This window comes from Sciurus carolinensis, chromosome 1 (genome assembly GCF_902686445.1).
Source record: "Sciurus carolinensis chromosome 1, mSciCar1.2, whole genome shotgun sequence".
NCBI classification, from domain to species: Eukaryota; Metazoa; Chordata; class Mammalia; order Rodentia; family Sciuridae; genus Sciurus; species Sciurus carolinensis.
Genome location: NC_062213.1, coordinates 38,142,996 through 38,157,465, shown reverse-complemented (window position 1 = coordinate 38,157,465; position 14,470 = coordinate 38,142,996). Strand labels below are relative to the sequence as shown.

Sequence of the window (14,470 nt, the reverse complement as noted above, 5' to 3'; positions counted from 1 at the left end):
AATGTCCTTGGCTTCCTGCAAGGAAGGTTCAGGAAGATTGGCAGGGACTGTGTTCAACATCCCCTAACAATTATGGTATTATTTAATGGGAACTTAAAAAAGAACTGAAGCTATCCGGGAGCCCATGCCCACAGGCCCCACCAATTGCAGAACAGAAGTTGTCCTGTCTTCCTGCAAATAAATGCCTCTTAATGTACTGTGGGGGCTGTCAGAACACTAGGTAGCAGATGTCCAAAAGGGGAAGTAATCATATAATTACACTAATTATTGAGGGTCACTGTGCACCAAATCCTGCACTGAACATTTTGCATCTATTATCTCTTTTGATTCTCTGATTAGTGTTTCCCATTTACCAAATGATGAACCTGAGGCTAGGGGAGAAGGCAGTGGCAATCTGCACAAGGCCAAGCCATCATAACTGGAGAGTTGGGGCCTAAACCCAGGTCTGACTGCAAGGCCCATGTATTCAATCACCATACCATTCTGACTCCCAGACACAGGTAGAGGGTTCTGTGTGCCTTGTGCATTTGGTTTTCACATGGATCCCATAAATGGCGAGGAAGAGAGACCAGTTCCTCTGGGGTGCTGAAGGCATGGCCTCTCATCACATCCTTTGCCTCCTTTGCATCAATTCTTGTAACTGAGAAACATTCTGTAGACCCTCTGTTACAGCTTATTTTATCCAAATTGAATGCAGAAATTCAAGAAAAATCACATGTATTTTAAAAGGCTGACATTGAAATAAGCTGATTATCTCTATTTATTCCACAGCTGGGAATGACATTTGAGGATGTATAAACTGAAGGATTGAAGTAAGGTTGCTTTCTGCATCATTAGGACTCCATTAAAATCAGCAGGAGAAAAGGGGCTCAGCCATATAACCCCGAAAGCAGAATTACTTCTTTCTAAACTATGAGCATATTGGGAAGGTTCTATGGGTTCTTATAAGGCCATTGCTATGAAAAACAATGAGCAGGGTATGTACATAATAAAGCAGTTACTAAAACTTCCTCAGCAAATCAGAAATTTTGTGATAGATCCATTGAGCATAAAAAACTAGAATTCAGTCAATAAAACATATAATCTTTCTTCCAAGGCAGGGAGAAATAACATATGTTGAATCCCTCAAAGAACCAGGTACCTTCAGATGGAATGTCTTACTCAACCCAAGTGGGATGGATGGCATAAGAGGTAAGCTCGAAAGCACCAGTTAGACAGACTCTGGTTTGAAAACTGACACTACTCCATGACTTTAGAAGGCACACTTAACTTCTTAAGCTTCATTTTCTTTATGGGATAATAACAGTTTCAACCTTCCTGGTACATATACAACATTGAAAATAAGATAATTCTTATTTTTATTAATTATAACAGACTTGTGAGGTTGCTCTTATTTCTGTCTTGCACATAAAAACAGAGGTTCAGAGAACTTAAAATATTTGACCATGGTCAGTTCATATGAAGTCAAGCTGGGAGCTGTCAACACCTAGTCTATGTGTTTTCCAGTGTAACCACAGCCCCCACTGTCTGGTCTAAAATTGGAACTTACCTAAAATAACAAATAAATGAGGGTTGTTCAATAAGGCGAAATATAGAACTGATATGTGGTGAAATCCTTCCCTCCTCCCAAATCAGCGGATGTACTAAAATAAAGGAGAATCACCCATGCCTAAGTTTACAGAGTAAGAATGCAAAAGGACTTTTTAAAACTTGTATCACAATCTAAAAGAACAGCCTGTGCTGACGGATCATGCTAACTGGAGCTATCCAAAATAAGTTATAGTTTTTTTTTTTTTTGCCAGCATTGTGTGCCAGTGACCTAGAAACTATTTCAAAACTTATTTTTATTTTGTAGAAGCTGAAATTTCAGTGAAACAGACCAGACAACTCTGACACAGAGTTTTCAAATTTAGAAATCAATCCCCAAAAGACAGAGAATAATTTTTCTTGTGTTAGAAAATAACGTTCTCCTAGCCCAGTTACAGGAGGAAATAATTAACTTTCCAATGCCACATTTCTAAATATTTGCAATTCGTAGTATTAAGGTATAAGAGAATTAGATGAGCAATTATTCTTTAACCTCCAAGAAGGAATTTAAGCCTATGGTCATGCACAAACAGTAAGCATTCTGTAGAGCTAATGTTGCATGTCTTAAAAAGTTAAATACACATAAAGGGATACTGTGAAAAACAGAAAAACAACTGCAATTTGCTCAAATGTATCTACTCATAAAGTAATACATGCATACTTTAATTCATAATGATTCCAGTAAATAATTTATCTTTAAAAAGAATCTCAGGAGGTATACTTTGTGTATTTCAAGTCAGAACTTCCCTTGGTTAGGGCTTATTTTTAAATTGATCCTTAAACTGATTCAGACATAAAAATCTCCCCAACCCAGGTTAACAATAATAAATCTTTATAGGAAAAAAAAATAAAGGAACAGGAACCTAGTGAACATTCAAGATGAGGGATTTCTAAGATTTTATCCTAAGTGTGTGCTTTTTTATCTTCATTCATATATCTCTGCCTTTTCAGGGAGGCTTGCAAAGATGTGGAAAGGACACATGGAACGCATAATGGAGGGTTCAACTAGCAACTGCAGGACATCTCTGGCTTACTGGAGGACCATAAAATGAATAGTTTTAAGCATCATCAAATAAGGCATTTTATAATCCTAGAGCTTAAGTTTACACATGTTCCTGTAGCCTCTGATCTCCTAACTCAAAAGTATACAGCCCACAATGAGCTTGAGGAAATAGTTGCTTTTATAAGAAAAGTACTGCAAATAACCATTATGCCTACTAATGAAACTCTGGAGTCATCTGCTTAGCATCCTCAAATCATTTCCACAGTGGAAGATGCTTTAAAGGGAGAATGGCATGGTGACTCTTCTGTTGAGAAACACATGGAAACTGGTTTACAGAAATCTACATCCTGGGCTTACAAATTTTTCATCTTGACAAAAAATATCACCAAGACTATTATAGTACAAGAAGACAAAGACAAGAAAGTCTATCTTGGCTAGCCATTGGGGAGGCTAAGGCAGGAGGATCACAAGGTTCAGGGTTGACCCGGTCTATACAGAAAAACTTCGCCTCCAAAAAAAAAAAGTCTATCTAACACCAGTCACTTGGTTTTGTCAGCATTTTCACTGCTGCCACCAAAAGACCTGACAAGAACAATTTCAGAGGAGGAAAAGTTTATTTGGAGCTCACAGTTTCACAGGTCTCAGTCCACAGACAACTGGCTCCATTGCTCTGGGTCCTAGGTGAGCAGAACACCATGGTGCAAGAGTGTGGTGGAGGAAAGCAGCTTCCTGGATATGATACCAGGAAGGGGAGAGAGACCACTCTGCTCAGCAGGGACAAAATATAAACCTCCTTTGAGGAGACACACCTTCAGTGACCCACTGCCTCCAGCAGCACCCTACTGCCTACGGTTACCACCTAGTTAATCAATTCTAGTGGATTAATGCACTGAATAGATTAAGGTTCCCACAACCAATCAATTCACCTCTGAAATTTCTTGCATTGTTTCACACGTGAGCTTTTGGGGACACCTCATATCTAAACCATAACACTTTTATTTTAAAATAATATTTAGAAAGCATGACTAGATTCCTTCAGGATAAATTCTTCTAAACACCATATTTGAAAAGTTCCAAATGCTATAAAATGATGTGCTGCCATTCTTGATCACTAGAGTTTATGTTAGCAATCAGTTGCAACTGAAACTATGCTCTATTACATGTGAAAAGCTTAATAAATGCTGTATATCAGTAGTATAGGTCTCAATATCTATTATGAGACCAGTGGTCTGGAAAAAAATTTTGGAACCATATATTGGGGCAGGGGACCATGGAGATGTGGAAGGGACCCATGGAAAAGATAAGAGCAATGGATGACATCTGGATTCTGATAACATTTCTAGTCCTTTCTTAACTTTGGGATTATAGTCATTCAGTCCCTCTTAGCAGAACCCAATGTACCTTCTAATGTCTCTCTAAAATTTTGTGATTACAGTACCTCTTAATGTCCATTTTTCAGTCTTCATTCAAATGATTCATCAAGACGCTAGAATAGAATAACCTAGGACATTTGATTTCCATGGTTTAGAATAATACCTGCTTATTCAGCTTAACTTAAATCCCTTTTTGGAACAAAGAAAGACACATAAATAAGGTAAACTGATATCTGTAGGAATGCCAGAAACCATAATTGCATTTTTGAGTAGGAGGTAACAGAGTACTGTTTCCAATTGCAAAAGGTCAATATACTTTCCTCTGTTAGGTTCCAGGAAAAAATAGGCAGTTTTGTGGTAGTCCTATCAATTCTACTATAAAAACAAAACAAAACAAAAAAATACCTCCCAACTATCCATAGCCCATCATGCACACAGAATAGCACACATAAAATGATAAATCACGACAATAACCTCTATTGCAATGGCTTCTGAGGGAACCCAAGCTTGGCATTAAGCTTTTCAAGCATCCAGTGTGAAAGGCATTCTACCTGGTCAATTACACAATTGTTGGAGAACATCATGTGAAAGCAAAACAACTGCTCAGCAGAAAGGCTTGTGGTTCTGGTTTAGAAGCCGAAGTTCCTCCTCGGGGTCTCCATAAAGGTCTGTGTCAATGGCATTCAGTCACTTTCCTTAGAATGGATGCAATGGTTAGGTCCACAGGTGAGGAGACAATTTTCAGTTCAAGATGATGACATCACAGCACAATGGTGAAGAGACCCCAGTCCAGCTGCTGAATTCAAATCCCAGCTCTGCCCCTTACTAGCTGGGGGACCTTGGATATGTTCTTTGAAACTGCCCCTAGTCCCTTGGCTTCCCTGTTGCAAGAGGACAGTAGCTTTTGTGAACATTTGTGTTAATAAGCCCTGTATAGTGATACCACCACTTATCAGTGAAGAGCTCAGTAAAGGACTGCCATAATGTGGACTGAGTATCTAGCTCTACACTGACCTGACTGGAACCCAAGGTAGATTTTAGACAAGTGTGACCCAAAAGAATTTTCTGTAAAAATGAGAGTGTTCTCTATCTGTGTCATTCAATACAATTGGCAGTGGTGACTTACTGACCACTAGAAATGTGGCTTGTGTGAATAAAATTTGACTTTGTAATTTAAGTCAATCTGAGAAGCAAGTAGTTCCTGCACTCAACAGCACAGATATGGAAAATTTCTATCACTGCAGTTTGGTCAATGCTAATCTATAACATCTGCCAAGGAGTATCTCTAAATATTGTCACCAGCTAAGTTTTGGGTGAATAGTAAGTAATGAGGAACTTGAGATTATAGTTTTATTTTGCGGTGCTGGGGACCGAACCCAGGGCCTTGTGCATGCAAGGCAAGCACTCTACCGACTGAGCTATCTCCCCAGCCCCAAGATTGTAGTTCTTAATATCTAACATGAGTGTGGCCAACTCTCTGTTCCCAGGGAAGTGTCAACCCCTATAGAGCAGCTCAGTTGTGCTGTGGAGTCCAAGGATGACCAACTGAATGATATGCATACTTATGTTCTTTGAGGGAAGCCAAAGGGTGTCCATGGCAAGGTCAAGCTCTTCTCTGGAAAATTGTTTTGAATCCACTTCAGAGTGTAATGGAATGGCTTCTGCCTGAACAATTTAAAAGGATATTTTAACCAGATGCTGGCTTCATCTCCCCAAACCCCAACCAGTGTTCTATTAACTTTGGGGAAAGCCACTTACTGGTATAGTCTCCAAGTTTGAACCATGTGGAGAGAGCACATATGCTTAAGATGAATAAATAAGATAAGCTGCAGCATGAATCCCAGATACAAGGGAGTAGCAACTGCTGAAATCAGTAAAATTATTTCACACAAATCAGGTAATATAAAGACCAAATACAACGAAAGTAATTTCTAATAAAATGTGTTTTCAATATGTAAATGCTCAGGCAAATTACATTAGAAGGAACGAGTCAATATGTTTAATAGAATCATGTCGGTCACTTAATTATCATCGATAGCACTGCTGGCAATATCAAGACTTTTGAAACAGAATTCTTGGTCAAGTCTTGAACAAAATAAAGTGGAATCTTCCCTTAATTATCTGGTGGCTGTATTCTTGGAAAATTCATGGTACATTAAAAACTATCTTTGTTTTAAAATGTGAAAAGAGTTGGGGTTTAGTCTCAGATAACTGTAATAGTTCTTACTTTTGTTTTCTTAACATATGAATGTTCCAAAGAATACTAAAGAATCATGCAGGTTATAGAACAATTCTTTGTTGTGTCAAACTGGCCACTAATTGTCAACAGTGGCCCAAATCATTTCTAAAATCACTGGTCCAAGCCAATCATATGAATTCTACCTCCCCTGTATCCACCATTGACTAACTGTCATTCCAGGCCTAAAGTCAACGCATGCCTCCCACCAGTTGGTTTCAGATTAGGGTATATGATGTAATGTCAGTCAATGAAGCAGGGTTTGCTAGGGGCTTTGTAGCAATGTGTCCTAGGAGGAAATCACAGGAAAGATGGTTTCTTTTTGCCACACATGCCTACCATCTCAGCCTCTTGGGAGTTCGAGGCAAGAGGATCTCAAGTTTGAGGCCAGGCTTGGCCATCTAGCAAAATAAAAAGACGAAAAGAACTGGGTAGGTTATAGCTCAGAGATAGAGCACTCTTGGGTTCAATCCCCAGTACTAAAAGGAAAAAAATAGATAATTTCTTCTTCTCTATTAGGATACCTGAAAATTCTATGCTCATCTCAGAACTGGGGAATGTAGCAAAACAGAAGAGTACATCCCAAAGCCCAGGGGAGCTAAGCTAAAGACTTTTGGTCTATGTCAGCCCTACTGACTGCAAGATACAATGCAAGCAATGCAAGCAATTGTGTTTTCAATATGTAAATGCTCAGGCAAATTACTTGTAACATGAACCAATATACTTCCTATGGTAGAAGATGCTTCCAATTTGAATTTTGAGGTTTTGTAACTGAAAGCACTTTGATGCATATGTAAACAATTTCACATATAAAAGGCTGAGGTCAGGTTTAAAAAACCACCACCACCACCAAAAACAACACCAAAAGGTAAATAATGCTCTCGGACTTCTGTACAAGGTGGTAAACCTATGCAGGCGCTGCTGGGGGGAACCTGCACGATTCTTAGGTAAGGAGCTGGCTGTACAGGAAGGACCAGCCTGTGTAGTTTGTCCGTCATGCTGAGGCACACTGTTGGGTGAAGACCAGCACAGGCGATGCGTGCAACTTACTGGGGGGAACATGTGAGAATAAAGAGCTATTTGATCTGAAATAAAACATAAAGTGACAGGCAAAGTAATGCTATCAGTACTGTGTATAAAAAGCTCTATATGATGCACTGTGGACAGGAAGGGATGTAAAAATAGACGAAGGCTCTGCTTTTCACTAAGCTTATGATTACAGCAACAAATTTAAAAAAATACATGTTTACAGAAGAACAGGCCAAAAAATGCAAAATAAATGTGGTCTCCCTGAGTGTGGCAGTGGTGGGATCTGCGGTAGAGAAGGCGGCAGCCCAGGGTAGACTATGCAATGTTTTCTGAATATGCCAGGGTTTGAGCTTGAATGTGAAAGGCTGTACCACTGGGAGCATGTGTAAAATGGTGCGTCACAGGAGGAAAAGAATGCAGGAACAGGAGTGGAAAATTTAGTAATACCCTGTGGGGATGGCAGCAGGTGAGGCCCTAGATAAACACGATACTGCTGCCAGTTTCGTGACAGACAGTGGGGTGGGAGGAAAGAGCCAATTTCTAATTGGGGATAGAGCCTCAGTCTGGAGTCCTAGCTCCACCGTGGCCTGGATGTGTGACCTTGGGCTGGATGAATCACTTCACCTTCCCCGGGTCAGCTTTCTCATCTTATAAAATGGGGACACGTCGGGCCCTAACGGGTATAAGGATGAAATGAGATGAGCCACGGTGAGTGACTTGTCTAATTGGGAGGTGCTTAACCATGGTAGTTATTGTCATTCTTAAATCCACAAGGAATTCACCCAAATTAGTTTTGGAGCATCTGTAAGGCATGCATAAAAGTCTAGCTATCTATTATGTTAGGTTTGAAAAAAGTTTTGTTTTTCAAATAGCCAATTGCAATCCATTACAAAGTCCTGAATTAAAAGAAAAATCATGATATACTGAGAAAGTAGACTGTGATTAAGGATTTATAAATATTTTATTGGTGGTTTTACTTAATACTGAATGCAGAGAATACAAAGAAATCAGCACTTAAAAGGAAACATTAATCTTTAAAAAAGTATAATATATTTACATATATTGACCAGTTTTGTATGTTTAGAATTACAAAGGTAAAACTTTCATTCTGAATATACTTTGAATTTGAGTTTTTTTTTTTTTTTTTTGCTGTAGTTACACCAAGTATGATTAATTTTGTTTGTATCTGACCTAAAAGCAAGACTCTGCAAGCTGATCCTGAAACAAAACAGTACATCAGGAATTTTATAACATCTTTTTAGGGGAGGAACAAGCCACACAAAAGAAAAAAGTTTCAATACCAGATATATAAATACAAAGGAGGAAATATCAAGGAGCAAAAAGAATCACAAGTACCAATTCTACTCTAACTGTGATTTCTAATTCTAGCAACAATTCAACTAGCAGTAACTTAGATGCTGTTGTTCTAGAAAATAAAACCGTTAATTCTTTCACTGCAATTTTCAGACTTCACTCAATGAACAATTATTAAGCATTCAGATTCTTTTGTAATAACCTAAGAAATGATTTATACATATAGAAACATTAACAAAAGAGGCCTTCAAACACACTGCTGAAAGCGGCAATATAGGGGGGCCAGATTTCAATGTACATAATGTTACCAGTCATAAAGAGCTTATGACAGTACAGTATGGCTCTGGGCTGTTGACTGAGTACTCCACCTGTTCCTTCCGTCCAAGAATCACTGATGTGGATGGGACTGCAATGACAAGTCTGACAGGCCTCTAAACAGGACAGCACGTTAAATAATTATGATACCACTGTGACGCACAGCTAGCTTATAGAACTGACGTTTCCACTGTAATAGCACTACAAAATTCTAGTGACATTAAATATTAGAATTATTTCTCCCTGCTAACTATTCAGCAGAAAAAGAGTTTTCTGACTGCACTTTTGATGAACAGGACACCTCTAAAATATATACAAGGGGAAAGTAGAAAGTGAGCAAAGTGAACTCCTGAAGCTGATTTTTCACAGACACTAACAAGCAAAGCAGTTTACAATAAATCAAAATTGCTCTAAAGCAAAGATTAAATCAATCGGTTTTGAAGAAAATATAGCTCATTTCAAAAGTTTTGTTTGGTTTGTGACTAGACTTCAAAATGTTAAAATAAACCAAATAGATTCTAACAATATTAATTTGCCATACAAGATTTTTAAAATGTACTCTAAGTTCAAAGGTTTTGTCCTCTCCCCAGAAAAAGTAAATAAAAAGAAAAAAGGAGCTCTTGCAAAAATAAACAAAACTAAACCCACCACCCAAAACATTCATAAAGGGAACGTTTTTTTCTTTTTGGATACTTCAATTGGTCTAAGATCAGGGTAAGGTTTCTATCCTAAGGATACTCTCTTCCTTTAGCTTCTATTCTCTAGTCATTTGCATGTTTTTATCAAACAAGGTTATCAGCAGATTTTCTTAAGAAGTCAGGTTAAGTCAGAGGTAGCATTAGGATGCACTATAGTTGACTACAGTATGAAGTTCAAATGAACACATTATTCTTCTAAAAGGATTACAATAAGTAAAAGTGCATAAAGAAAAATGCTCAGCCCTCACTGCCTTGCACTAAGAAAAATTTTGAGAAACTGGGAATCAATGTTGGGAGCCCAGAAATAGGCATTTGCCTCATCTCTATGAGCTCCTTTAATGCACCAGTTCAGGCTGGTTTTCCACGAAGGGCAGCACTCCACTCACATAGTAGGCAATGCCAAGAGACAGCAAAGCAATGACAAAGATCAGGAGCAGGACCCTCCAGAAGCCCAGATCCTCTACGAATTCCTGCCAAGTGGTTCGAAAGCTGGACAGGACTCCTTCACCTTGCTGTAGGTTGGGATTGAGGAGGGAATGGCTTTCCATGGCACTGTTAAAGGAAGACAAAGAAAGACACACTTCACCCGTTTCAAAAATGTAAAACAGTAAGTCATGTTATTTATGAAAGGCCAAACTTATAATATAATAGTTATAAGAAGAAACTGACTTACGTATATGCTCTCACCCACTTCCATGCTCATTCATATATCCATAGGTATTGTGACAGTCTACCCTGAACTATAAATTGATGAACTGCAATGACTGCTTCTTGGTTTAGTAGCTAGCAGAATCAAATTAAAAATTCTAATAAAGATGTCCCAAGCAGAAGTCTTGACATAGGTCAAATGAGTTGTTTTCATCAAGATATAAACCAAAACACACTTAAAATTTAGGAGATTAAAAATGAAAACTCCTAATTTGAAATTTTAAGTGAATGAAAATAAGCACTTACATATATATGTGAATGTAAAAGTTTAAGGAGAATTTTAATTATTTTACTTCAATAATCTGATCAATGAAGGAATTCCTTCTTAAAGTATAATTTTGTAATAATGGAAGCTTATTCCTTAGTCTGATGTACATGTGGACTGGTCCATTCATTAGGAATTCTTAATAGTTTCTTCCTATTGGTTTTGGTCCTGTCTTATAAAACAATATAGAATAAGGGAGTGCAAATGCTATCAAAACACTGATTCTGATATTTAAAACACTGTCACTGAGAAATATGACCACCGCAAAGAGAACACAGAATCTCTACTTTTGGCATCTCAAGGAAGCACCATTATGAACTGAAAGCTTTATGGGATTGGCACCCATAGTTCTATCACAGTGCAGGCCCTAGAACAGGGTATCATTTAGATAAACCCATAAAGAATCATATGCATCGACTCTCTATTGGTTATAAAAGCTCATTACTATCCTTCCTATACCCCTTCTTTTAATATTCCTCCAACCATCTAGGCACAGAACAATGAAAACAGTAAAGCAATGTCTTAAGAGTCTTGTTTACCATGAACTGTGAGTAAGCACAACCAAAACTGGCAGTGTTTTTAATCCTACAACTTTATTTTACTTCTTGGCACCATTAACTAAAGGTCCTTCAATCTTTATTGGTAATAGGGCATCTCTAGTCACAGCCTGCTGCCTTCCTCATGGGCCAGTCTATTCAACATCCAAATTCTTTTTATATTACAAATGCTTAGTCTCAGCCAGGCACAGTGATACTCACTTATAATCTCAGCAACCTGGGAGGCTGAAACAGGAGAATTGCAAATTCAAGGCCAACCTTGCTGAAAACTAATTGAAACCCTATCTCAAAATAAAAAATAAAAAAGGGTTGGGGATGTAGTTCAGTGGTAAAGTACCCCTGGGTACAGTACCCAAAATAAATTAAAAAAATTAATTAAAAAATAAATAAAAGGGCTGGGGATGTGGTTCAGTGGGATAGCACCCATGAGTTCAATCCCCAGTACTGCCAAAAAAAGAAAAAAGGTTCTACTCTGAATAAGAGAAGACATTTTCAGTGGGAATGTACAATAATATGGGAATTTAAGAAAACTCAAGAAAGTTTCAAAGATTAGAACGTTAAGAAGACCTGAACAAGTGTTAACCATAAAAAGATAAAGTGCAGGACAGGTTTAGTTTGACCTATATGAAGTTTATTGAATAGACTGACATGCTGTCACACTCAAAGACATAAGGTATCAAATGAGAATTCAGTGAGCACTCTCTAGGAGCTCAGGAAGCTTGGCCGATCAGAATTTTTGTTTTTTGGTATCAGGGATTTTGAACCCAGGGGCACTTAACTACTGAGTCACAATCCCAGTCCTTTTTATTTTTTATTTTGAGACAGGGTTTCACTAAGTTGCTTAGGGCCTCACTAAGTTGCTGAGGTCGGCTTTGAACTTGTGATCCTCCTGCCTCAGCCTCCCAAGTCGCTGGGATTACAGGCATGTGCAACCATGATTGACCCAATCAGAATTTTTTTTCATAGAGAGATTATTCAATGAAATGCTTTCCATCGTTCAGGGGATACCTGACTCTAGTATAATTGTGTGTGTGTGTGTGTGTGTGTGTGTGTGTGTGTGTTTAATCTTTCTTTTTAAACATATGTTATCTACACTGTCTTTGTCATTCCGTACCTCTATAATAAAAAGGAACTAAATTAAACTTAGGATACTAGTAGGAGTGGGAAATGTTTTTCAGCAGCTTCAACTATAGGCCCTTACACAGAAGTTATGTTATATATCTGGAAACCCTAAGGAAAACACTGTATTAAACCATTTAAAACCTTGCTTCATTTTCTTTTCTAGAAAACGTCAGCACACAGCAGAGTTATAATGCCATATGCTAGCTAATCCCTTTAAACTTTTTACCCCTACCTTTTTTGGGATATGATTTACATGCCATAAAATTCATCTTTTAAAACTATACATTTCAGTGGCTTTCAGTATATTCACAAAGTTATAAACCATCTCCACTATCTAATTCTAAAACATTTTCTTCACCTCTCTAAGAAACTCCGTACCCATCAGTTACTCTGAATTGTTCCTGCAGCTCCTTGTAACCACAATCTACTTCCTATCTTTGTGTATTTGCCTGTTCTGGACATTTCATATAGGAAGAATTATATAATATGTGGCCTTTTGTATCTGGCTTCTCTGCAGTACTGACCCATGTTGGAGCACATATCAGATTTCATTCCTTTTTCGGTGGAATAATACTCCATTCAATGAACAGGTGACAGTTTGTTTATTCTTTCATCAGTTGATAGACTTGTGGGTGGTTTCCATCTTTTGGCTATTATGAATAAAGCTGCTATAAATATCTATACAGAAGTTTTTGTGTGGACATATGATTTCAATTGTCTTTGGTATGCACCTATAAGTGGAATTGCTGCGTCATATGGTAACTATATGTGTAACACCTTAAGGAACTGCGGGCTGTTTTCTAAAGGGACTGCACTAGTTTATGTTCCTTCCAGCAAAGTAAAAGTCCAATTTCTCCCTATCCTTCATAACATTTGTTACTGACTTTTGATTATAGTCATCCTATTAGCTGTGAAGTGGTATTTCACTGTGGTTTTGATGTACATTTTCCTAATGACATTGTCTTTAAACTTAAGCCTCAATCACTGCATTTATTCCATGACACTAAGAGGTCTAAATAAGGTAGGAAATCTAGGTAATAAAAGTATTAATGATTTAATTCTTGAAGAAGTGGCTTTAGGCAAAGGTGTAAATAATACAAAGTCTCATGCTAGAGTTACATGAAAAGTTTATGAAAAAAGTAGGAGTAAATATTTGATACTGAGCCACCTACGCAACTAATCACTTCTTAGTTATGTAATCAAAATAGAGGCAAAATAAAGATAAAAGTGTATTTCTGATTAAAACAAAAGGGGGGGGGGTCCTGGAAAATGGCTATTAACAAAATAAAGGTCTCAAAAATACACCAATTAAAAACACATTCTTGGATATTTGTCATAGTAAAGAAGTTTAAAATAATGTAATATTATTTTAGAAAGATGAAGATAAATTTCAAATTATTTTGAAGGAACATGATCTTTAACAAAGAATAGTTAACATTGTTAGAGTGCTTGACACTGACTGTTGACCCAGAGCATACAGGAGAGAAAAGGGCTTGCAAATGCATCTTTGACTTTGTTTATCTAAAATTTGTCATCTTTTGACGGTAACATGAGGAGCATGAACCCTTTTAGAGGTAAAACTGTTGAATTGCTTTAGGATAAAAATGTGAGTAAAAGTATATAAACAAAGAAGACCTAAGCTTGAAAGTGGCATTTAATGGTGCCAGTAGTATACCAGCCAGCACTGGAGGAGGAGGAAGGCAATCATGGGTGCAAAGGAATCAGATGAAGGAAGGCTGATTATGAAAAATTTAATTTAGAACCTACAGATACACAAGTGGTATCTGAGTGGTTGGTGCCACACTAAAGTCAAGTCCTGGTCAATCAGATACAAGGTGAATAGCTGATGTGGGCTTTTTTGTTCCATCTATATTCTACAGAAAAATTTGGGAACAAGTGATAGTAAGCTTATTATCCTTCTCACCTCTCTGTATAATGTAGTGGCCAAAACTCCATGGTGGTTCACCAAACTGTGTGCCACTAAAAACTAGGCCAGGTCTACTGACTTCCCTTGATGAGCCAGTAGGCTGCAGAAAGGATCGTTTGCCAACTTTTCAAAACTCCCTGAACCATGTTTTCCACTGCCTCTTGATGAAAAGTGATGAGATATTTAGGACCTCATCAGCCACTGCATCTTAGCTTCAGTTACTTAGAGAAACCCAAATTTCATTAGTTCCAACTCCCATGAAAGTCACTTTCAATGACTGAATTGTGTATGGGTTCAGTCTTATCTTACTTTCCCTGTTTTTATTTCTCAGCACTC

At 37.8% G+C, this 14,470-nt stretch overlaps 1 protein-coding gene across 3 annotated transcripts in view; it reads right to left on the bottom strand.

Moving 5' to 3' along the window:
- Nucleotides 1-8,161: 8,161 nt before the first annotated feature.
- Ankrd46 (ankyrin repeat domain 46) overlaps nt 8,162-14,470 on the bottom strand; it is a 36,926-nt gene continuing 30,617 nt past the window's right edge. For all 3 annotated transcript variants that reach the window (XM_047520929.1, XM_047520941.1, XM_047520933.1), the window contains exon 5: nt 8,162-10,107. In XM_047520929.1, the coding sequence (XP_047376885.1) occupies nt 9,891-10,107 (217 nt within the window). In that variant the 3' untranslated portion in view covers nt 8,162-9,890. The remainder of the gene's footprint in view (nt 10,108-14,470) is intronic.